Genomic DNA, 25,132 nt, shown 5'->3' on the forward strand with positions numbered 1-25,132 from the left:
ACTGCAGGAATGTGTCAGAGAAGAGACCACCTAGTCTGGCCTGCTCTCCTGCTCTCACATCCAGGCAGAAAGTCTCCAGGATGGAACTTAAAAGAGGACCCAAACACAAGTGCTCTCACTTGCACTCTGGAGACTGATGACCTCTGACCTTGACCCTCTTCCCACCTGTGTCCCCTCTACTCAACTGGCCAGTGTGTGATGATTCTTAGTTATTCACTTCCTTGAGCCCCCCAAATATTTTCAACAGTGAAAGAGAGGAGACTTGTTTTCCATACCAAGTGTTCTGTGCTGTATCGACAACACACATCGCAAATGCCTAGGATGTGTCTGGCAGGTGCAGCACGCAAGAAAAGGGGTGGCATCACGGCATGGTGGGCGCATGAGTCACAGCTCAGCCTTGCAACTTTCTGTGTTACCTTGGGAAATTATGGGTTTCTGATAAACCCAAATGTCCTCATCTATAATAGGTCAACTTGGATGATGGATGTTACATACCTGGTACATAATACATCAATGTAAACTCCCTTTGCATCCTTTGAATTATTTGCTTATTTCCTAAGCTCTTTTGAAGGTAGGGACCTGTGGTAGATACAGATGTGCCAGGGAGATGCACAGGTCTGCTACCTTTGGACCCCTTTCTCTTTCTCCCCCTGCCCTCCACACAGTATCTCCGTACCTGTGCTAGCCTCCAATGGGTCATATCCGTGATTCTCTCTGAGGGACTGTCACTGGCCTACTAAAACCTCTTTACCTAGCACTAGCAGAAAGCTGAAAGTGACCACGGAATATGAAAGTCCAGCTCCCTTTCTTGAGTCTGGGCAAACTGCAGTGTAATTTATCCTCTAAGCCCCTACAGGGTCAGGCTGAGGCTGGAACTTCAGCTGAAATCAAACCCTTGCTTGCTTTCTCCCGCTTCCCTCACATCCTCACTGGTTTCTTTGGAAAGCCCACCCTTAATAAATCACCAGCACACAAATCTTCATCTCAGCATCTGCTGGAGAAGCTCATCCACAGCAAGGCTTCAAACTGTTTTTACATTTGTGTCCCCAAACTGGCACTGGGTGCATTCAACACCTTTTTCTTAAAAAGAACAATTCAAACTGACATTTATGGTGAGCTGCTATGAGGAAGACCACAAAGGAAGCAGAGAAGTGCAAGGGCTTTACCTAGAGTGGCCAGCTGTTTGAAGTGGAGGCAAGCGCTAGGCTGGCCCAGGAGGTCTAGCCGGTGGTACAGCAGCTTGCTGCTAGGCACAGTGTTGAGGTTCTTCAGTTGTTTCACAGGTATTTCTGGTTGGATCACCACAATACAGAGAATAAAGGAAGTGTCTTGTACCTGGAAAAAAAAAAAAGTCGATGAAGAAGTGCTAATACACCAAACAAAGGTTCGTTTCTGGGGATATTGACTTTGTCTACATATTTTCTGCTGTCTCTGCCTCTGTCCCCAGATAGCAAAATATTTGACGAGTGAATGAAAGACACAAAGATGGGGCGACAGAAAACATCTCTGGCAAACAAATTTTATTTTCTGGGTTTTTTTCTTTCCAATCCAGGGAAATTAATGTATGTAACAGAAAATCATGGAGCTAATGAAAGGATCAGAGGACAGTCCCTTTGAAACGTGACCCTAGCCGTCTTCTGCTTATTTCAGCTAATGGATACAAGCTGGAGCATGGCAGATAAATGCAATACTTATTTCTGTTTGGGACTGAAAGGCATTTAAAAATATATAGTTGGTTTTGCAGTGAGTGTTCTGAGAACTGACTATTTTAAAAGCCAATTGTGAACCACATATGCAACCCCTACAGAATCTGGTTTATTCATTCTATTCCCAACTAACACTTTCTATTTTTCCGGATGGAGATGACCAGGATCTCAGACTCATGAACAGCACAAATTCTGTGGCTTTCTCCAAAGCCTGCCAGACTCGATATTTCAGACCAGGGCAGGCAAATGTGCTGTAGCTTAGCCTAATTCACTGAGCTCAGATGTAGAAGTAACAGTATTTTCAAATTCACTTTGCTGCTAGAAATGGGTGCTTCAGTAAAATTTGGTGGGAAAAATGTCCACCAAAGAATCAAAAGGCAAGTCAAGTTACTTAGTTCTAGCTCCTTGACTTAAAAATACAAGAAAGCTAAACTCCTCTAAGCCCATTATATTAGGAAATGGACAGAACTTATTTAAAAGATGGTTTGTAAATAAATGAAGAGAGTGATAACCAGCTAAGTCAGAACTAAAGGACAGTGTCTTATAAAGCAGCTCAAAAGATTTACTTAATGATTAAGGAGAAAATTTTAACTAGGCAGGTTACAGTTAAGTGTAATTTAGGGTTTATGAGGATGGTTGCAGAATCTTTTTAAGCACAGGAGAAATTTGCATCTTCCTGGAATTGCTTTCAAGTCCTGCTGCCAAGGATATTCAATTAGATTAGCAAATTTAATCCTCTTCCTCCACCCCCCCAGTTAGGAAGTGACAGGGTGTTCTGAGTGACATTTACCACTTCTCCCCTTCCCATCTCACACAGTCATCCTTTGAGCTTGTTTCCTGTGTGGCGTGTTCCAAGGAGCCAAAAGACAAAAACTTTACCAGAATGACTAGAACGTAATTTTATAATTAAGTCTATTCTGCAAGAGAAAAATTAAAAGTTACTCTAAGCTTCTGAAGCAACACTTCATAAATAGTCCTTAGCTAGAAAGGAGAACAGATTTCAATCTAGGTCTTTCTATCATGTTCTTAGCTGAAAAAGCAGTCTGTGCAATAAGGAACTATAATGTATCCAGAAGGGCTCTCCATGACTGGGGATCGGGTGCCCATGGGACTCATGTTTTGAAGTGAACCGTGTCTGTGTCACACAGGAACATTCTAATACCTTCTGATAGTCAATCCTTCCTCCTGTCATATCAGGTAGCTTCCTCAAATGCTCAAAGACGGACTTGGGTTACACAGTGACAGAGCAGTAATCTCCTTACGCTGCTAACATAATCTCTCACGTTCTGTCTAAATTAATTCAGTGAAATAATCCCTCAGGATCTGCTATATCCATGGATGCAAAGCAGTTTAACCAATTATTCTCAATATAAGCTAAATCTTTTTGCATTATTGTTAGCAGAAAAATCCATTCTGTTCCTGAGGACAAGACGAGTACCTACTCCCTTCCCCCCTCAGAAACTAAAGAGAGCTTAAAAATATTTACTCGTATTGCTGGGTAACCAGGCAAGCCTTTATTCAAAATTCAATCTCATTATTTACTACCTCTTTAATTTTTCACTTAATAGTGATGTTCTTGACAATTTCAGATTCTGAGAAAGCTTAGACTTCTACTCAAGGGGTGATGTGATTACATCCATTTGGCCAAGTAGAGTGGCCAGAATTTACCAGAATCACTGAAGAAAAACTATCTCAGGAAGATAAGACCTCTTTCCAAAATGTTGACATTGGGTTTATTTACTGTACAAAGAAGGTCTTAAAAATGCCTACATTTCTTTCTTTCTCTTTTACTGCGAACAAATATTAAGGTAGACATTTTCCCAGGATGTAACTGAGTTACTTTCAATCAGGATATACTGGAGGTAATCTCCAATTTCATGTATAAAAGCATTTTTCAATTAAGTATTCTGGTGTTTGGTTCATCCCTTCTGATAAGAAAATTAAGCAATTCATCTTTATTTAAAAGTTGTATAAATATAAGGGCAGATGGTGCGATCACTCTCAAAAGAATTCCTGAAAATGAGCTGACTCAGAATTTCAAAATAGACTTTGACCTTCTTCAAATGTGCTTTATCAAACAATAAATTAATTATCAGTAGAATCAGGCTTGTAAAGGTAAATTTCTCAAAAGTTTTCATTTATTATTTTGTTTGCTTTTGTTTCCATTGTAGAAATGACTGTTGCCATAACGACACTTTAGGAACCAAACACGAAGTCAGAAGAGAGTCATGTCTAAGGGCATGTTGGCCGCGTGTAATTCCTATCATTCCTACCAGACACAGGCACTGTAGCGAGTTAACTGTTTGCATACACCACTAGGCTGGATGCTCCATGAGGGCAGAGCGCTTCCCTCTTCTTTATTCTTCTTAGCTCAAGTAAATGTTCAGTAAGTGGTCCTTAAAGGAATGAATAAATAGATCCATTTGGAGTCACTAGATTAAATGCCAGATATGGCCGTGCATGGGACTCTCAAGCATGGCTGCATTTTAGTGATTAAAATCTGATGATAAAAATGAAAGTTCACTCTTCTTTTGGTCCATTACAGTGTCGAGGGCCCCATAACACACTGTTAATCTATGCTGGGAAAAGGGAGTGAAGGACAGAAACATGTGTCATATGGACAGCGTGTGGTAGGTTCTACTTCTCCAGGATCTGTGAGGACTACTATTGGGAGGAGGCAAGTAACACAAAGCTCAAGTGGCCGCCACAAGGTATGGCTCAACAGTCAACACGCTGTGGTGAGTATGAATAATCCAGATTCTAATCGGAAAGTTTCTTTTCCTTGGAGAATGTCAGTAGAGTGTGTTTACGCTTTTATATCTCCTTTTGAACTCCCCATTTCCACAATCTGAGTTTAAAATGATAAGAAACCAACTGGATATAACCTAAACGTGTACCAGTAGGCAACTGTTTAAAGAGATTCGGTCCATCTATGTAATGCAACGCTACATAGCCATTAAAGATGCATACACACGCACACGCACGCACAGATACACACACCTGAGTGTGAATAAAAACTGTCTGGAAATTGACCAAAGCACTTCCTTCTGGGGAATGGGAAGTCAAAGGTGGGAGGCGGGGAAGCACATGGTTTACTTTCTACTTTACATACTTTTAGATGGCTTGACTTATTCATCACGGACAATGGTTTTATAAACAAAAAAGGAAAAAAACTAAGAACATCTGTGGAATCTCTTCTTTTCCCAATCACTTTAAAACTGATTACTGACACGCTCAGACCCAAGCTCCCTCGCAATCCCGCATAAAGAAGAGCTGCGCCCCGTAGCTCCTCAGGCGCGGGCGCCTGCCTCCACTCACCATCTTCCAGGCGTAGCTAACGTTGTAGGCCCCCTTCCCAGCTTCTCTCAGCTTGTTTATGTGCCAGGACAGGGATGAGTTCACGGGGACCACGATCGTCTGGCTGCCCAGAGGGAGGCTGCATTGGCAAACAGAACGAAACTCTTCAGGCAAAAGATCAAATGGACACTTAATTAAAGGCAAGGAGGAAGCTGTGAGGCAGTGACCACCTCCTGATCGTGAAGAGCAATAGAGCTCATCGCTTGTGAAAGAGATGAGAGGAGATCTTCAACTTTGTGAAAGCATCGTGTCAGTTCTGCACTAAAATCGTTCCTCTCCACCCCTGCCCCCAATTCTAATTCTTTCCAGAGACGAACTTGTCTCAAATCTCTCAGTCATTAATTTACAACCATTGAGCACAAAGACCTGTTTCTTGATAGGTTACCATCTGCCAAAATAATGTATCACAGTTGGAAAAAGTCCAATCTGTTATTTCAAGAGAAAATGTTGTGTGTGATTGTGCTGTCAACTTGGAACGGACACTACTTTGCCAAGCTATTTTCTGGCATGCTGTAGAGCTGGTCCTCAGCTTAATCTTTTATTTTGCCAACAATTTTCAATTTGGTATAACTGGAGTATTTTTTTAAAAAAGAGATAACATATATCTGATTTTACAATTAAAGGCAATGTGAATATAGAATTTGATGTACCAGAACTTTCCCCATAATAATAGTTCTAAGAGACCTTACCTGTTACACAAAGTAAACAAAATTTTGGCTACTAGTCTTACGGAAAAATTACTGAGTATACTTTTGATAACATTAAAATAATTTATACACTCATTTTATATCCTATAATAAACACTCATATTTGACCTCAGTGGGTCCTATCCTCAGAGAAAAAGAAAATACTAGGACCCTCACTTTCTCCTCACCTTAGGATATTTTGCCGAACCAACTCAAATTTTGGGATATTTTCATAATGAATGATGTCCGTATGAAGGGGGGGTTCTGACAGTAAATATGGCCTGGTAAGAGATGGGTGCATAAGCGTATACCCTGAAATAAGAAAACAAAACACATGCTATGAGAAACACATTGTAGGAAGTACTGATTCCAATGAAAATGTCTATCATAGGTTTGAAACGTGGGCGACTCTGGGATGGCTGCCCAACGCTCCACTTCTCAGGATGTAACTCACCAGCCCAATAAAAACGCAACTTGTTTTATGTGTTCCTGCATAAATCTCTTGAAGTGTAAAAAGGTGTCTTAAATTATCAAACATCTGTCTAACCAAGAATATTTTGGAGGTACTGGTCATTTGGTTTTCGTCTTATGAAATGTTCTAATCTACCACATAAACCTTAACGCCAGTAAATCTGAAGATAACAATATAAACCTAAAAAAGATCCAAAGGATCACATTCTACATGTCATTCAATCCTCAAGTCCAATTTCTTGATGTTGCACATAACCGTCATACACCCCTCAACACAATACAGAAACAAATGCATAATTTTTAGATACATTCTGCCATCCTTATAGTGTTCCATACAAATGAGCAGTCCTAGTGACACTGTTTCTACTAAATACTATCATTTTCCTACTTTATTTGTTGGTTCAGAGTAGCTACAGATGATTTTCTTCAGGTTGCTACAGAAATCATTCTTTCCTATGACTAATTCTTAGCAGATTACCTTTGTCATCTATGAGAAAAGTGTAGGAAGCCAAAGAATCTTGGTAATACGTCACGTCTTCAAGGATATAAGCCAGGTTCACATCCACACCTACAATTCCCAGAAGTAGGTTTCCAAAATAACAGGGTTTACTCACAGTCATTATCAAACCTATGGGTTAAAAACAAAAAAAAATCCAAAGGATAGCAGAGAAGGCACCACACAAAGACTGGAGCTGTGCTCTGGAGAACAGCGAAGGCTAACATCAGCCGTCGCAATTTTCCTGGGAAGACCCGGTAACCAACCCCTGCCTTTGCAGACGGCATAAGTGAGTTAGAGTGTAAGGGGAATGGCCTTTGGGGGTTCAGATGTCTCAGTTAATTTAAAGGAGCTATTTGTACATTTTCCACTATTTTTTCATGTGAAAGGACAAGACATTCTAGATCAGTAGAAAACAGCAGCAGCACTTAACACATCATTCTACTTCCTGAAGTAGAGGAGATTCAGCTGAGTTTGAAAGATCACTCAATAAGGAATCTAAAAATCTGGGTTTTAGCCCAGCTGTGCCCCTAATGTACGGCACATATGACATTGGACATAACTTCTCTGAGCCTTGGTTTCCACATCTGTCTCAAGGACACGGTAGTAACTGCTTTATTGATTTCTAGGGGTTGTTAGATGAAAAGAGATTATGGACAAAGGAAAGCTATGAGGTACAATATTTCATTAATGTGACACAGGAAGACAACGAGAAAAACTCAGAAAGGTACAGAATCTTATCATCTGACCACTTAGAGTGAGTAGCTAAAGGAGACACGAAGTTTCCAAAGGAATGTATTCCCAATCACTTGGGCCAGAAATTCACAAACTTTTACGGAAAGCACCAGATCGTAAATATTTTAGGCTTTGTGGGCCATATGGTCTCTGTTGAATATACTTTTTTGCTTTTTTTTTTTTTTAACAAAGCTTAAAAATATGAAAACCACTCTTAGCTCACAGGCCATACAAAAACAATAGGATCGCTAGGGCAAGGGAGTAGCGAGGGAAGGCACGCGTGGGTCAGTGCGTGGCCCTGAGCCGTGGGAGAGCTGGGCTCTCCTCCGAGTTTTACTACTGAGCTGGGTAAGTTGTGTCACCTCTGAATGTGTCTCTTCATGTAGCAGATGGGGAGCTGAGACAAAGCTCTCTCAGATCCCTGACAATTCTACACTCTACGGCTCAAAATAAAACTCAAAACAAAAGGATGGGTAGTTTCACTCCATCTTGCTCTTGTGTTCTCCCGCACTTGATGGTACTTTTGTCCATGGCTTAGCAGCTCAGCAGAAAGCCATTCTTCCAGAAACACCCAAAAAAGGGATTTGGATGCTCTTGAAGACCTATAAAAAATGGGCTTCCGCAAAGAGAATCGCTCAAAGCATTCGTGAGTTGCTGTGAGTGCCAAGGCCAAACAATGCATCTGCCGGAGGAGGAAGTGGACACAACACTGAAACCGTGTGAAAGTTATGCAGTGGGTGCCTACTTATTAGAATTCAGAAGCCTTGTTTAAGCAGTCAACATTGAGAATGCCATCTATCTGTTTAAAAACATTTAAAAATAATATGTGTTTAAGAAGGCTTTAAAAATGCATTTGGAGGAGGTTTCAGCCCCGGGACGCCTGGACGAATGAGTTCTAAGCGATGGCAGCAGGGCTGTGAGGGCTGGCACAGAGACAGAGGGCATAATCTGCATGCCACGTCCCCTGGGCTTTAGTCTACCATTAAAGCCGTTTGCATAGAGCAGCAAAGTACAAGTTATACTGTGTGTCTGAGACCACATCCTCACTTCAAATTTTTATCCTCCTCTGGATATGCTCAGAACAAGCCTTAAGAAAGAAGCAGAGTCTTGGGACCGGCCCGGTGGAATAGTGGTTAAGTTCACGTGCTCCGCTTCAGCGGCCCGGGGTTCGTGGGTTCAAATGCACCACTCATCAAGCCACACTGTGGTGGCATCCCCCATAAAAAACAGAGGAAGATTGGCACAGATGTTAGCTCAGGGCCAACCCTCCTCACAAAAAAAAAAAAAAAAAAGAAAAAAGAAAAAGAAACAGAGTTTCACTTTTCAATTACCAACTTGGGCACAAGACTCTTCATCCCATTGTGGCAAACAATGCTAAGCTCTTGCTACACTTAATGGAATCTCCAAACACCCTCTCTACTTTAACCTAAAGCATGTAGGTTTGCTTTTTACAAGAAATATGTCCAGTCACTGATATTTAATCTGTGGAGGTTTTGCATTAAAGCCACATAAACATGGATTCCCCTAGACTCAGTGTCCCCATGTCATGGAGTTAAGAGTAGGTGTCACCCAATAATTCTAGCGACTGAAAACACACACTCTTGCAGGAGAATGGAACAGACCAGTAAGCCAGTCACAGAAACCCACTGCGTTGGATTCGTAATGCAGGCCCTAACGACTAAACGGACATCAGCCCATAGGGAACACCGTTTTGCGCATACTTTGATTTAAGGCATTCAGGGTAGCTCTCTGGTTGCAGAAGTAAATTTCAGAAGGGGTCCTGCTCTGCCAGACAGCACTAATGGTAACAGAATGTGGCTGGATAATCCTCCCTGCTTGTACTGGGCTCAGTTTCCACATCCGTCTTTGTTCCCTTCACACAGTATTAACATGATTCATCGATCTGTCTTTCTCTTATCAGACTTAAATGCTTGCTGAGGGTGGGATGTGCGCCTTACTCTTCATTGCCTGACACAACGCTTGGCTGGCGCTCAATAATGTTGGCTAAATGCATAAAAGGTCACTTGCATTTAAGACTTGACATTTCCCAATAAAAGGAAATGGCCTCATCTAAAGGTGGGAGTTTTGTTTCCATGCACATCTGTGGGCCCCGCCAGAACTGGGAAGGATAAAAACATGGAGGTGTAGCAGCAGCTACCATACTTCTTCTTTATAGAAGGAACATGTTTACTTAATTTCTAGAAAACACACTATTACTTTTTTCCGTTATTTTTGATACATGAGTTTCTCTGAATTTCTGTACTTGTGAGAGTTCTAGCTGGCGGAAGATAAAATAAGATCTCACGTGGCAATGGTGTCTGTCTGGCAGTAACCAGCTGCCTCTTCAGTCTTTGTCAAGGAAGAATAAAGGGGAGAATGTGGGGAAAAGGAGGATAAGCAAGAATTTGAGGAGGGAAAGAGAAAGGCCGTACTTTTCCTGAGCACATGCTGTTGGTCACACATTATTCTAGATGCTCTACATGTATGAGTACATTTAATCTCCCAAGAGCCTTGAGGGAAATAGTATTTTTCCAATTTCATAGAACAAGAAATTGAATCATGTGAAGACCAAACACTTTACCCAACAGGGTATCGCGGGTAACTTGTGACATTAGGATGATGATAACAACAGTAATAATGACAAAAGGAAAATAATAAATAAACAGAACAAGAGCAGTAATAATCATTGAGAGGTGTGCCAGGCACTAACAGATCTGATAATCCTAACAACCTGAAAGATTTATTACATGAAAGATGTTATCACATTTTTAACAGCTGACCAAATGTGAATTAACAAGATGAAATAAATTAGTAAGGACAACAACTGAAGTGGTGGAGTGGGATTTGAAATCCTCTCTCGTGCCAACCATGGTACGACTACCCCATGTTGCCTTGCCTTTGAGGCTGAATCCTGAGCTTTATTTACCACCGGCTATCCATGTTACCCTTTAGTTCCAATTCACTAACTTTTGGATATTGGGGAATCCTCCTGAAGACTCCGACCAGTAGATGTACCCATTACATTGACTGAGGTGAGGGCAATGAGGAAGAAAGAGGGCAGGGGAATTCTGCTCTAGAAGATAGTGCTATCGGACTGATGGCAGGGGTCTATGCAAGCCTCTGACCAGAGAAAGGTATGTCCCTTCCCTTGCCTGCTCAGACGCTCTAATGCTCACATGCAGGTATTGAACAACACTGAAAAGTTACTGTCCTGGTGGACTCATGCCCATTTCCGTTCCCCTTCCTTTTAGTAGGAAGTTTTCTCCAAACTTACCATCTCCCATCTCGTCAGAGAAGGGGAGGCTAAAGACAGCTTCATCAATCATCCGATTGGGGAGGTTGGTATAGAACCTGCCGACCGTGGTCTCCAGGTTACTCAGCTGGTTCAGCACCATCATGCTGCCCTTAATCACAGGCAAGGCTGTCCGGTCCAGCACACCATACTTCCCCGAGTTCTGTTCAGCCAGGTCTCTCAGGAAAGCCAGCTCTTTCAAACCAGTCACTCCATCTGAAATGCAAAGCGAAATGGTTGATATCCACACAATAGCTTTGCCATTTAGATCTAACATGGGCATGGACAAGGTGTTGCAGTGCCAAGGGATCTTTGCAGAGACGATCTGGACTCAGGACACGGATACCAATTCCTGCTGAGGGGTAAAGCCTGAGGCCTGGTCTCTCCTCAAACAGTCAGGAGGGCAAAGGGATTCTGCAAAATGCAAAGATGAAAAACACTTGAGTACATAACTGAGCCCCATTCAGCAAGAATGTGCTCTCTCCTAAAATTTTAATTATAAAATTCACATTACTTTTCTGAACTTAATATTTGAAAGCAAGAGTAATGATTAACAAGTTTGTATTTAATTTGACTTAGTAGATGAAGTTGTAGGAGTTTTAAAGGATAGAGGTTTACCATTTCATTTCTTACCTCTGCACCTATTAAATCCTTGCCAAAGCCTCATGCAAATAAATGAAAGAATTACGGATTGCATTTAGTGATGACTCCAAACCCTGTTTTTTAAGCTCATTTTAATTACAAATGTTTTCATGCTTGGTATTGTTAGGATAATACTGGATTTGATTTATTTAATGTATATTTTTTACATTTAGAGGGTTTAAAAACCTTTGTAAAAGATTTAGGCATACTGGGATGTATTGTTCTACAACATCTGTAATCTATAGCACAAAAATAAATTTAATAAACCTCTCTTAAAATTTTGGTTTGCTATTGTTGGAACACAGTCAAAAGGATTAGTAACTGATCCCATATGGGTACCGCTGTAAACAAATTCAAATGATTTCAGGCACTACCGAGATTCTACCAATGAGTTTTAAAAGGGCTTTGCCTCATGCTCTTGAATTGTTCAGTCATTTAAAAAAATCTGAAGAGCTCGTGGTTCTCCTCCCTCATGCGGCTTTATCATTTCTGTAGAGACTGTATATACTTCTAGCTTTGGAAGTCTATTTCTGAAGTCACGGCAGGATCGAATGGATATAAATTTTCTTTCTTAACACATTGTATTTAAATAACTTGGATTTTGTTCCAACTCCTATGATGCTAAAGGAAAGTCAGACCAGATTATTGTTCCCTTTACTTGACGCGGAGTCGAGCTGAGCAGGGTGGTGGTGAATGGTACACCCCCGAGTAAAAGACAGCACAAAAGGCACCACTGGTCCCAGACCTTATGCCCTTGACAAGCTTGCAGAGGTGAATGAGAAAAGAAGGCATCAAGGCAACAAATACATTTCCTTTCTTTGTCACCTACTGCTGGGCTCTCACAGAAAACAAAAAAAAAGTCACAAATGGGAACACCTACTGGGCTAAGAAGAAGTGTGTGGGGTGGAAGGCTGTCAAAGATGGGCATTTTATGTCACATGAACTGTCACGCACGTGAGGCAGCAGGGTCACTGTTAAGCACGCTGGATTGCCTATCACCAACAGGGTCATGCTGGAAACTACATTTCCCAGAACTCCCTTTCTTGTACACGTCCAGGTTAAAGGTGGCCAAAAGTGAAGTGCTGCGAGATTTGAGAGGCGAAATGAGATGGCGAGAGACAGACACAAAATGTTCCCTTTTATCTCAGGCTTCTCTGATCTGCATTCAGTTCCCTTTCCCAGCTGCTGGCTTGCTCACCAAGGACAACCCCAGGCCCACTGCGGATGCTTCACTGAGAACTCCCAGGGTCAGCAGCCACAAAGAGCCCACCTCCCACGGCTTCTCCACCAGACCTCCCACATGCCCTTCACCATGCCCAGCTTCCAGACACCTCTGCAAGCTCCAACTCGTTCACCTGTACCAGGGCTGGTAACTAAACTTAGAGTTCTTGACTCCTCTTTCTGGATCTTTGCTTTTCCACTTTCCCCCCACAATTGTGTGGACTCTACTTCTGATAATAAATTGATCATACCAAAATTCTCATAGTGGCTCTGCTTCCCCATTTGAAGCCTGACTGACAGAGTAAGGGAATGTGTCAACCGCAGTGAACAATGCTCCGAGATGGCATTTGGAGAGAGGGAGACTGGCAGTGAGGATGAATGTCTGGCTGGGTTAATGGGAGAACGAGAAGAGATAAGGGTGGTAAGGGAAGCAACCAGAGCTTCTAAAGAATGGAATTATCAGGGCACAGCAGATGCACAAGATACTCTGGTGGGAAGATACAAGACCAAGGAAGAGATGAGTGACAACAAGGAAGCTTCTTTACTCAGCATCTGCCTGGGCGACCTTCAAATCTCATGGAAAAGAAGAAGTGCCCGCTTCCTTTTATGTTTCCTTGCTCCTGTACAATTGCATTTCATCCATCTGCCTTGTCTGTCTGTCTTTCTCACCAGGCTCAAGTTTCTTTGTATAATATAGCTCTAAAACCTCAGTGTACTATGCAGCACACTGGAGGCTCAATACATTTTACCCTCCTGGCTCCTTCCCTCTCTTCTTCTTCCTTCCTCTCTCCATCCCTTCCTTCCTTTCATGAGTGAAAGAAGCTAAACCATAGGAAAATAAGAGCAACAGGCAACTGAAGATGACCCGGAAAGGTAGGTGTCTGAGGCGGAAACAGGCCACCCTGCCTGCCTCAGCTGTGCTCAGCATACAAGAAAATTCATGTCCAAGACGCTCACATCCTTGTGCAAAGTGGAGGGAGGAGGAGGAGACGATATGTGAGCACATCACTCACTTCATGCTTAATGTGAAGTGTTCATGTGGGTGACATGCTTAACACAAGCAAGCACAACACGCTGGGGGACACGCAATACTGAACGGAGAGCTGGCCCCAAAGCAGGTGGGAGAGCACCTCTCCCTCGGAGCGTACCGAGACAGGGCAGCACACGACCTTCACTCACTCCTCCAGCTGGCTTTGAGGGCCTGTTACTTACCAGGCGCTATGTTAGGAACTTTAAACATGTTGTATCTTGTTTGCGTATTATCAGAGCAACCCTATGCAGATTTTACTATTTTCACCTTACAGATAAAACCAGGCCTAAAGAGATTAAGTAACTTGCCATAGGCTACACGGCTAATAAATGGAGACTGGAACTCAGAACCTCTAGACGTCACACCCTGTGTTCCTCCATGTGTAGTCCACAAAGTGTCTGGGAAAGACTCACACTGGCCAAAACAGATTCCTGGACCCCACCTAAGAGGGTCAGGATAAAAATCTGGAAGTCTGCATTTAAAAACAATACTCTCCAAGCAATCCTTGGCAGATTGAAATACAGGAACCACTGTTCCTAAAGCACAAGGTTCTGCACAGAATCTAGAAGCGGATAAGAGAAAGACAAGACCATAGGTGGGAAAGGGCTGCTGATCAAGACACAGCCTCTTAAAAGGAAGAGAATATGGCCAGCCTGGACACTGAGGGCCAGGGGCCTGCAGAACAAGATGCTTTAGGAGAAGAGCTATGCATTAACAGGTGGGGAGAAAAGAACAGAGCAGCAGAAAGAAAAATATTGAGTATTTTCTCAGATTTGACAATTTACTAAACCCATTCACATACTGTCTCATTTAACAGCAACAAAATCCACCTTAATGAGTACCCAGCGAGTGCCAGGGACCGTGCTGGGTGTTTGCCCTACAGGAGGGCTGATGTTCATAACAACCCTGTCAAGTCGGTAACTGGTGTCTCCACCACCCAGCTGGGGAAGCTGAGGAGGAGACAGTGGCAGCAGAGGCTTCAGGTGGTGACTCTGCAGGGAAAAACGGCATTCACAGTCCCGGTTAGACAGGAGAATCTAGGTCAGCACTTGGGCTTCCTGCAGCTTAAATCAATGAGATAAGTTAATAACCTCCATGCAGCACCAAAATCCAAGAAAATGAAGGAGAAATGAAAAAAAAAAAATGGAGCCATACAGAATCCTCTGCAAGACCACAAAAGCGGAGGTGGAGAAAAGAGCAGCTGGTTAGAGAGAGATATGGAGAAGGGGACCTCCTGGACGCGCCCTGGACGCCAACAGCAGTGGGGAAAAGGCAGGCTGGGAAGGGAGCCGTTGGTCGCCTCACACATCTTCATCAAAGCACACCGTTACGGTTCTTTTCCATTTTTCTGAAAGCAGCACTCACTTAGAGAGAACCTTCATGTGAAATAAAACTCTTGAAGCGCTACCTACCGTTCATGAGGGCGTAGGTGAGAATCATGACGGAGTTGTTTAGAAAGCTATTTTCCTCACTGATGACACGGAGAGTCGCTTTCTTATCTTCTTCTGAGGAGTCCTTTGATGTGATGCCAGCTGACAGGTAAATGATGACCATGTCTGTATCTAAACAAAAACATACATATGGAACGTTACACTGGGCTCCGGCTACAGGCGGCAGTTCTGTTTCTTCTTCATCCCCTGGACTTTCTGGCCTCGAAGGCCCGCCTGGCCCACGGTTCCTCCTCCTGCCATCCCATGCTGGGCTTTCATCTCCCTGCCTCTGCGCCGCTTCCATCCTCCCCTTTGTGGGCACGAGGCCTCACTTATCCAGTGTCAGGTAAGGAGAGGCTCCTGATAAATTTACCAGACAAGAGAAGGTGAGCTCCTCTGGGCACCCGCGGCTGTGGAATCTGGCCACCTGGGCAAGAATCTCTCCCGCCTGCTGAAACAGGATTCAGAACCTGACTCCCTTCCTCAGGGGCTCCGGGTCTTCACCAGGAACACACATTTTTCAGGGGGCTAGGCTTTAAGCTGGTGGTTCTTCCAGGGGCTCCTGAGACATGTAAGGTTATTTGTTCCTCCACTAAGCAGCTGCAGAAACATTTCTGTTTTTAGAACTCATCAGTGTAGCAGAGCAGTGAAAACACGGACACAGGAGCCGGCTGCCCACGTTCAATCTCGGCGCTGCCACTTACAAGCCAGGTGCAGGAATCGCAGGTGGATTTCTCACCTCTCGCCCCTAAATTTCCTCATCTACGAAACAGGGAAAATGACAGCACTCACTCTGTATGGTTGCTGTGAGGACTAAGTGGTTAATTTAGGTAAAGAGTGAACTCAAGGGGTGACGGCAAATGGAAGGTGAAAGAGAAAAGAAAGAGATCTCAACACACACTCACAACAGACACAGGTAACACACCACACACACACAAATACAACACCACACATACACACAAAGAATACATATCACACACAAACAATACACACATCACATACACACACCACATACATAAACAACACACACACCACACCACGCACCTAGACACACACAACACACACCCACAACACATAAACCACCGCTCCCCCAACACAATGTGCACACAAACACAAAACAAAATAAAACCCTTGTATTGGTTGGAAGTAGCACCTATGACTCAAGATTAAAACTACTCTCCAACTGGGGCTCATGAGTAGGGTAACTGAGAAGTCATTTTACCTCAGTGAGAACTTCTTTCAAGTGGATTTACAAAACAAAAACAAAAGTGGAGAATTTCCCACCTTTAGGGATGTACCAGCAGAGGCTGAGCGACGGCTTTAATGGAGGGAGTGAGGAAAGAGAGCTGGACTTGCACACTATCTTTCTAATCTGAGAGTCTTTGATTCAATATATATTTTTAAGAGATCCTGCGTAGCAGCTTATCTTTTTATTGAAATCGATATTAATATGCTATATGCTTATTTCTTCAGGTCCTTCTTATCACTTAATTGAGGTTACTTTATAGAGTTACTGTGGCAGCAACCTCCACGTTGGTCCCCAGCGGTCCCCCCTCCTGACATTTGCATTCTCATGTACATGTGTCCCTTTGAGCGTGGGCTGGATTGAATGACCGGCTTCTGGTGAATGGAATGCAGCAGAGGGGATGGGCTGTCAAGAGATGGATGAGGTTACGAAGAGAGGGGGCTCCCTCCATGGGTGCACTCAGTCTCTCTCTCCAAGGGAAGCCGCCAGCACGCTGGAAGCTGGCCTATGGAGAGGCAAGAACCTGAGGCCCTCAGGATCGAATCCTACCAGCCCCCACGGGAGTGAACGTGGAAGTGGAGCCCCCCCAAGTGGAACTCTGAGACGACAGCAGCCCTGGCCAACAGTTCACCTGCAAGCCCACGCGACACCTTTTAGCCAGAGGCACCCAGCTTTGCTGTGCCCAGATTCCCAACCCATAGACACTGAGACAATAATCGCTCATTGTTTTAAGTCTCTGAGTGTTGGGGTAATCTGTCACTCAGCAATAGATAAGAAATACAGTTACCCTGCTAAAAGCTATTCTGACAATAATGAGGACCCAGTGCTGGAAGTTCCTTCAGTTTCAGACTCTGAGGCGTCCTTTATTACGCAGAATAGTTAATTTATGTTGTGTCAATATTGTAGACAACTGAAGTGAGTTTAATACAATTTGACTCAAAGAAGTAAATGCATTTAAATTTGCTCTCTCCTATTTACCACTAAGACTTAATACACAGGCAAGTCTTAAAGCCAATTTTGATGTTTGAAAAATTCTCTAATAAACACTAACTGCAAATTTAAGTCATAGTTTTTATTAGAAATTAGGAAGTGAATGCTGATGCAAAAATAAAAAACACAAGTCCATAAGCATAGGAACATCCCTGTTTTAAAGTAGACGTCAATATTTTTCCAATGTTGTAAAGACACTCCTGTAAATCATTTTGTTAGGGCCCTAAATAGCTTACTTAAAGCTTCAGAATGGAAAAAGAAAACACTGCTTGACTCCCTAGTGGGGGAAATACAGAGACAGCACGAGACCAACCTGCAGTCTGCAAACATCTGTAAGCACCCTCAGCACCTGACTCCACTCTCACCCCATCCTCAAGAAAACCAAGTTATTTTTCTATTCTTAGACACCAGACCTGCCAGATTTTGCTGATTTATTTGGATTTTTTTACATATTAGGCTATTACCTCCCTAGTCACTCAGAGGCACTTTAAACCTTGTGATTAGTAATGTTAGGGTTGAGTCATTTTAGGGGCTTTGGGCAGAGAAAAGACATAACAGGATCTGGAAGAAAATGCAATAGACCCTCCACTCGGCAGGTCCCTGTCTACGCCACCAGCATATCCTGGGGTCAGTATCAAAGGGGGCAGGGTAACATGAATTTGGGCTTTGCCATTAGATCCCCACTCCTACCCATCTTCTTCCCTCTGCTCTAACGTGACCTACCAACCAAGCACTCCCCAAACAAACCCATGACAATTACAACCCCAACGTTATTGACGGTATCAGTTATTGATCGACCATGAGACAGAAAAAGAAACTGCATCGATAGAAATTTTAGATTTTTCTGATTAGTGCAAAGCAAATTAGTGAACAGCTACAATGATTTATGACATATGGCTTCTATTTATATGGCTACTAATACAGGGCAGACACTCGACTTTCATGCACAGACTAATCCTCATGACAATCCTATGGGGTAGGTCTGACTCATTAGAATAACCCCACCCCATGGCCCTATAACAGGGCCAGGTCCACAGGAGATGCTAAATACATACCTGTGGAATAAACAGAAGCAACAATGTATAGTGCAAGCTCCAGGAGTACACAGACCCCTCCCTAGACTGTGAGCCAAGGCTGCCAGCGGTCCTCGGCCATCTTTGGGCTTGGGGCCAATTTAGGATGTCTGGGGTACCTGCTCTAATTTAACTAGAGCTAGAAGTTTTGCAGGAAACTGAATATTATCATCTTTATGATGGAATCCTGGATGTTATTATCACCCCCAGTTTGCAGATGAGGAAACCAGGCCTGGAGAGATCAAATAACTTACACAAGTTCACAGGGTTAGAAAAATTTCAGAGTAGGAATCTGAACACACATTGGTTAAAATCCAAAACCCACACACTTAATCACTATGCTACATTGCTTGAGAGCACCTCAAACCCTCCTTAATGAACTGGACAATGGTAATTCCTGAAGTATTTCTTTAAGCAACCTAATTTGGGGTCTTCTTTCTCCAAACTGCCAGCAGAAGCTGTAAAGTGGAGGTCTGTGAACTAAACCTTAGAAATGTCTTACTTGGCCTTCTTTTTTTAAAGACTCCTCTAGGGGCCGGCCCAGTGGTGCAGCGGTTAAGTTCACATGTTCCGCTTCGGTGGCCCAGGGTTTGTCGGTTTGGCTCCCGGGTGCAGTCATGGCACCACTTGGCAAGCCATGCTGTGGTAGGCATCCCACATATAAAGGAGAGGTAGATGGGCACGGATGCTAGCTCAAGGCCAGTCTTCCTCAGCAAAAAGAGGAGGATTGGCAGCAGTTAGCTCAGGGCTAATCTTACTCAAAAAAAAAAAAGGAGACTCTTCTAAGCATTTAAAAAACAATGCCATCAAAATTTGTCCATGTCCTTGATGATCACTCTTCTAGCTGAGTTTTTGTTTTCCAACTCTGAGAAAATCCAAAAATCCAAGAGGAGAAACGCTTCCCATCAAAGCAGCCTTCTGCTAGTGTGCAGCACAGGACAGTTTGTGAGGCGGTTTAACGAGGTGTCTATTCACAGTTTTAAAGCTGGAAGAAACGTCAATATTTGAAAATCAAAGGGTTTCACATAAAAATGCAGATTTCTGGCTTCTCTGGAAACAGAAGATGTGGCAACACTGGACAGGCATTCCTGCACGGCAGCCACAGGCTGACCCTCTGGATGCAGCCCGTGCCCTCTGGATGCAGCCCATGCTCTCTGGATGCAGAGCATGCTCTCTGGATGCAGCCCACATTCTCTGGATGCAGCCCATACTCTCTGGATGCAGAGCATGCTCTCTGGATGCAGTGCATGCTCTCTGGATGCAGAGCATGCTCTCTGGATGCAGTGCATTCTCTCTGGATGCAGCCCCATGCTCTCTGGATGCAGAGCATGCTCTCTGGATGCAGCCCGTGTTCTCTGGATGCAGCCGTTTGGATGCAGCCCATGCTCTCTGGATGCAGCACGCACTCTCTGGATGCAGCCCGCGCTCTCTGGATGCACAGCATGCTCTCTGGATGCACAGCATGCTCTCTGGATGCAGCCCACACTCTCTGGATGCAGAGCATGCTCTCTGGATGCAGCCTGTGCTCTCTGGATGCAGAGCATGCTCTCTGGATGCAGCCCACACTCTCTGGATGCAGAGCATGCTCTCTGGATGCAGCCTGTGCTCTCTGGATGCAGCGCATGCTCTCTGGATGCAGCCCGTGCTCTCTGGATGCAAAGCATGCTCTCTGGATGCAGCCCGTGCTCTCTGGATGCAGCCTGCACTCTCCGGGTGCAGCCTGTGCTCTCTGGCTGCAGCCCGTGCTCTCTGGCTTACTATGCTTCCCAAACAATCCTCACTACCTTACCTTGGGCTCGCTTGACTCGTATTCACTGCCTGGCCACTGCCAGTCTAGCATTTATCTCCATAGTTTTAAATAGTGTAATAATCAAAATTGGACTTAAATGCTAAAGATGGTTTGATGACTGAAGAATCCAGTAAAAGTACTTCCAGTGAGCAAGCTGACATGTAGAAGGCAGCTGGTAAATGGCATCTAAAGGTAAATGGCATCAATCAATTGCAATCCATCTTGAATACTTGAGAGGTCAGCCTTGTCCGCTGGCCTTATTGAATCATAGCCAACTTTACACTCAGCCATCCTACAATATTGGTCTGTGGATAGCTGGCACTTGCCAAAGCTGGTAGGCAAAATTCTAAGATGACCCCAACGACCCACAGCCTCTATAATCCTCACCCCTCTTGTGGGAGTGGTTCTGGGAGTAGCCAGTAATTTGCTTCTAACTAACAGAACATGGTAAAAGTGATGGGATGTCACTCCTGTGATTGTGTTACAATGTGGCAAAGATGGAGAGATTTTGCAGATGTAATTGAAGTCTCTAATAAGTCCATCACAAGGGGGAGTAAGACGATTAAATCAAAACGGAGAGTGGGTCTGATTAGACCAGGTGAACCTTTTAAAAGAGGGTCGAAGCCTTTCCCTGAAGTCAAGGGCTTGAAGAAGAGATGCTCTCTGCCTAGACTTGAGGAAGCAAGTGGACATGAGGTTCACAGTTGCAAGGAAATTAATTCTGTCATCAATGGAGCTTGGAAGAGGACTCCCAGACTTGAGATGAGACCACAGACCTGGCTGACACCTGGACTGCAGCCTTGTGCATTCCTAAGCAAGGACCCCAGCTAGGGTGCACCTGGACTCATGGCCACAGAAACTGTGAGATAATAAACATACTTTGTTTTAAGCTGTTGTTCAGTTTGTAGTAATTTGTTATGCAGAAACATAAAACTAATATGCCATCTACCATCATTAGTTGTAATAATTACAGTAACTTCTTCTTTCTTTCAAGGGCCCAGCATGTGCCAGGCACTATGTGCTGTATTTATCAATGCTTAGTTTAATGCAGACACACTGAAGAGCTTGAAAACATATTTTTAAAATTTATCTTAATAGGATACATTCAACTAAAAAAAAACCCCTACAAATAGATTTTCGAATATAAAAGGGAAAAGGACATAGATTCCTTTCAGGAGTTTCAAAGCATGTCTCTTATTTCCAATATCCTTTCCTTTTGCATGCATCCTAATTCCAGATTTCCTTTAATACACGAAAATTAAATTAGAGTGCCTTTGTACATTTGAAGGGCTGTGCTCATCTAAATGACAGCTGGTCAGAAGAAGGAAGGATCAGTGCGGGAACTCCTGCTGCCCTATTTAGGTGCACACGCGCACAAGCAGACATCCCTGAGCCAGGGAGGAGGGAAGGCTGACGATCAGCATTAAAAAGGAGGCGAATATTCCCCTGGGAAATAAATGGGGACATGTTCTTAATCAAGGGGCAGGAAGAAGAGGCTCTGGGAGTGAAGAAATCGGGGAGACTGAACACCTCTGCTTGGAAAAGAAGAGAAAATCTGGGAAGGTCCTAGTTTTAGACGACCATTATGACAACACATGAAAATTTTATCCCAAGTCAGTTTTTGAAAAATCCCTCTAGACGTAGCTGTGTGATCGATTTACGATACATTCCTAGCGCCATCCTTTATTGATTAGTTTCTAAGGCCTCTGAGAGAGGGCACTTACTTGCTTGGGATCTTGTGTTGTTGTTTGTGCTTCGAATCAGCTGAAATGCCTTTTGAAATCCTACTGCGTGCTGGGTGGGACTGTCCAAAGACTTGACGCTACTAACGAAGGTGGACATCTTCCTCTTGGTCTCACTGGTGGCCGGAGACAGGAACGTCTTATAGCACTGGTCGAGGGAGCAAGTCCTGACGGTGTCCGCTACAGTCAACACAGAGATCTGGAGGAGAGAAAAAGAAGAGTTGCTACCTTACCATGTAAAGGTTATTTTATATTCCAGAGAGAACCCAAGGAGTGAGAAGGCCTAGAAAACAGTTTCTGAGAGTTTAAAAATGCGTGCCTGGAGGCATAAATCTATCAAATTTGAAAAGGATTAGTTAAGGATTGGTAAGGGGAAGGGACCCTTGAGTTTGGTTTCTGTTCTAAGATGAAGTCAGCAGAATGGTGTTCATATAGAACATTAAAAAATGTATTTCACGCAGAGAGAAATCTTAGCAAGTACTAACCATCTTGGTTTTCCAACTGCAGGTGGAGTGAGGGCAAAAGGCATGGAGGGTGGTTTTAAGGAACTAGATTAGTGAGTAAAACTTCTGGAGTTGAAGTCAAAATGATGAAGCAGGAAATGTCCACAGGCAATGGATTATCATTAGCTGTAAATAACCTGTCTCTGAGGTGTCCTAGAGAGCAGCATTCCCTTCGTCCGTACCTCCCATCAATCTTGGGATAAAGTCTAGGCAGCTGCCAGCATCCAAGCCCCCAAGCCCTCAGCCTTCCCTCCTTAGCATAACTTCCAGTGTAAAAGTCACAACCAATTAGAAGTCTTAACAAGAGCCGCAAGGAAAGTGCAAGCCTTGGCTTGGCAGGGGTGGTTTTCAAACAGACTTGCAACCAGACCTGGAAGCTGCTTCCTCAAATATTAGAATAAAAACGAAACCACTCTCTTTTCCCAAAGTCATTTTAAAGATGGATTTAAAAATATACATCATAAAACATAAGGTACTTTTAAAAAGGCATTTAAGGAAGACCCAATGTCACGAGGGTCAGTGGGATAATGATCACCTTATCATGTTCATCGATGGCGCTGAGGATGACCTGGGCAGCATCCTTGGCGATCTGAAGCTGGGTGTCCGTGACAGAAGCCCCGTGGTCCAGGATCACTACTATGTGCTTTGACTGCGGCCGGACTGTAGAGACGTAGATAGGTCTAGAAGGGGGAGAAGCTCTCTGGGGTCAGTCCTGGTTTAGGTAACAGGCCTCCACCTAACACAGATGGGAACACTACAGACGGGCAGGCACGCTGGTGTCGGCGTGTTTTTCCAGGGATGGCACAAGGATGGAGAGATCAGCACGGAATGAGAAACCATACTGGTGCACTGGAAACACCACCTCAAGACAACAGTGTGTGTCTGAAGATCAGGGATTGGTGACCTATGTCTTCTAAAGATTACAGCAACCGGGAGAAGGTTTTAAGAAGCAAATCCTTTGAGAGTCTGATAGTCAAAAGTTAACCCTCAGCTTTGCGTGATGCTGCTGCTCACTGTTACCCGACTTTCTGCCTCAGGAAACGGATGTGCAGAGACAGCACAAGACGGGGGAAAAGGTCCCCTCGCCAGTGCCAGGTCCTCCTTTGCACACTTACAGAATGGTGCTCTGCTGAAACAGAGCCAGCCTGTAATCTGTGGGCAAGCTGAGCAGCTTTGAATAGCAGGTTTGGTTTTTCTTTCCCTAGCCCACGGCTGCTGCAAAGAGGGGCCTTTCCTCTCTGTACCGAAGCATTTCACACAGGTCAGCCACCAAAAGGCCCCTTATCTGAGCATTTAAAACCATGCCATCAAATTTGTCCAAGCCTGTGATCGTCCCTCTTCTTGCCAGGTTTTTGTTTGCCAACATTAAGAAAAGGGGTTTGGGGGGAGCTCCAAGGGAGAAACGCCCCCCATCAAAGCCGCCTTCTGCGAGTGTGCGGGACAGGAAGGTCTGTGAGAAGAGGTTTAATGAGGTCTCTATTCACAGCTTTAAAGCTGGAACAAATTAGGGGGAGCTTAAGAAAGCAAATCAGCCTCGAGAGACTGCTTTCCTTTATTGACACCCTAAAACACTAGAGTTTTCTGTGAAATGTTAGATGCCAGCTGAGCCACAAAAGCCTGGGCACAAATTAAGAAATGCAGGCAAAGTACCAAAACCCCTCAAAATCCGGCCAAGTTTACAGGAATTGTTCTCAAGCCCAAAGTCCCACATTAATACCAAAGTCCCACTGTATTTTCCCCAGTCGATACCACTGAGCCAGCAAGGACCTGGGCTGGGGAACAAGAATCCAGGAGGGGTGGCTGCAGAAACGAAAGAAGAACAGAAAAGAAAGAACTCTGGCTATCCTAACACTGAAGACCACATCAAATATTGAACTTTTTCTGTCCTCCAAGCAAGGTGAGAGGGTTTTCTTCAGAATGACACACCTCCTCCTTTCCAATTCAACTTACATAAATGAAGAGCACAGTATGTGTTTGCGTTGTCACACCAAGTTGTTAAAAAGAGCTTTAGTGGGACAGGTAAATAGTAATGTTAAGTGTATGTTCTGGGAGGTGGTCCTCACGACACAATCAGTATCCACCTGTCCTTTCTCGTGTTGCTCTGCTCTGAAATCCACTCAGCTTCAAAGAATGCAGAACTTGCAAAGGCATCAGATGAAGGCAGTTAGGGCAAGCAAAGGGATGGGAATAGCAATCTATGAGGAGAGGAACACAGATCACTTAGCTAAGGGAAGAGAGGCTCAAGCATTGATTTAATGTCGACTTGGGGTGGAGACACGTGACACCTTCCAAGTGTAGGTGCCTATTGATTTGTGACAAGGTCCTGCTTTTCCTTTTGGACTACCCCTCATAGGTGATTCCCTAAAAGCAGCATGCCATCTAATCTATCTTCCTAGAAGGAAGTGAGAATTAGATGGTTCATAGTGCCTTTGGTCTCTCCTGAGAGAAGCCAGACTAGAACCCAAGGGCATGGCTTCTGGTCTAGTTTCCAAGACATTCAAGTCTTCCCCAGGCTGTCTAGTGAGGGAATGGAAGAAACCATACAAATGATACAAATATCTTTCTCGGGAAAGCACGGAAGTAGTATTTTCCTTGGGGAAAATTTTAGACACAATTTGAAGTCAAGACGAAGGGAGGCTAAAGTGGTGGTTAATTCAGATCCAGAAAGTGGCATGACAAATGGGCACCTTGCACCGGTTCCAGAAGCTCTGGCATCAAACATC

At 43.9% G+C, this 25,132-nt stretch overlaps 1 protein-coding gene across 2 annotated transcripts in view; it reads right to left on the minus strand.

Annotated features, from left to right (window-relative positions):
• Positions 1–25,132, minus strand: part of CACHD1 (cache domain containing 1) — a 197,333-nt gene that overhangs the window by 29,538 nt on the left and 142,663 nt on the right. For both annotated transcript variants that reach the window (XM_070592063.1, XM_070592064.1), the window contains 8 exons: positions 22,945–23,089; positions 21,889–22,105; positions 15,049–15,198; positions 10,726–10,959; positions 6,699–6,848; positions 5,938–6,061; positions 5,025–5,142; positions 1,167–1,335 (listed from right to left, as the gene is read on the minus strand). In XM_070592063.1, coding sequence (XP_070448164.1) covers positions 1,167–1,335; positions 5,025–5,142; positions 5,938–6,061; positions 6,699–6,848; positions 10,726–10,959; positions 15,049–15,198; positions 21,889–22,105; positions 22,945–23,089 — 1,307 coding nt within the window. The remainder of the gene's footprint in view (positions 1–1,166; positions 1,336–5,024; positions 5,143–5,937; positions 6,062–6,698; positions 6,849–10,725; positions 10,960–15,048; positions 15,199–21,888; positions 22,106–22,944; positions 23,090–25,132) is intronic.

Source organism: Equus przewalskii, chromosome 24, assembly GCF_037783145.1.
Source record: "Equus przewalskii isolate Varuska chromosome 24, EquPr2, whole genome shotgun sequence".
NCBI lineage: Eukaryota > Metazoa > Chordata > Mammalia > Perissodactyla > Equidae > Equus > Equus przewalskii.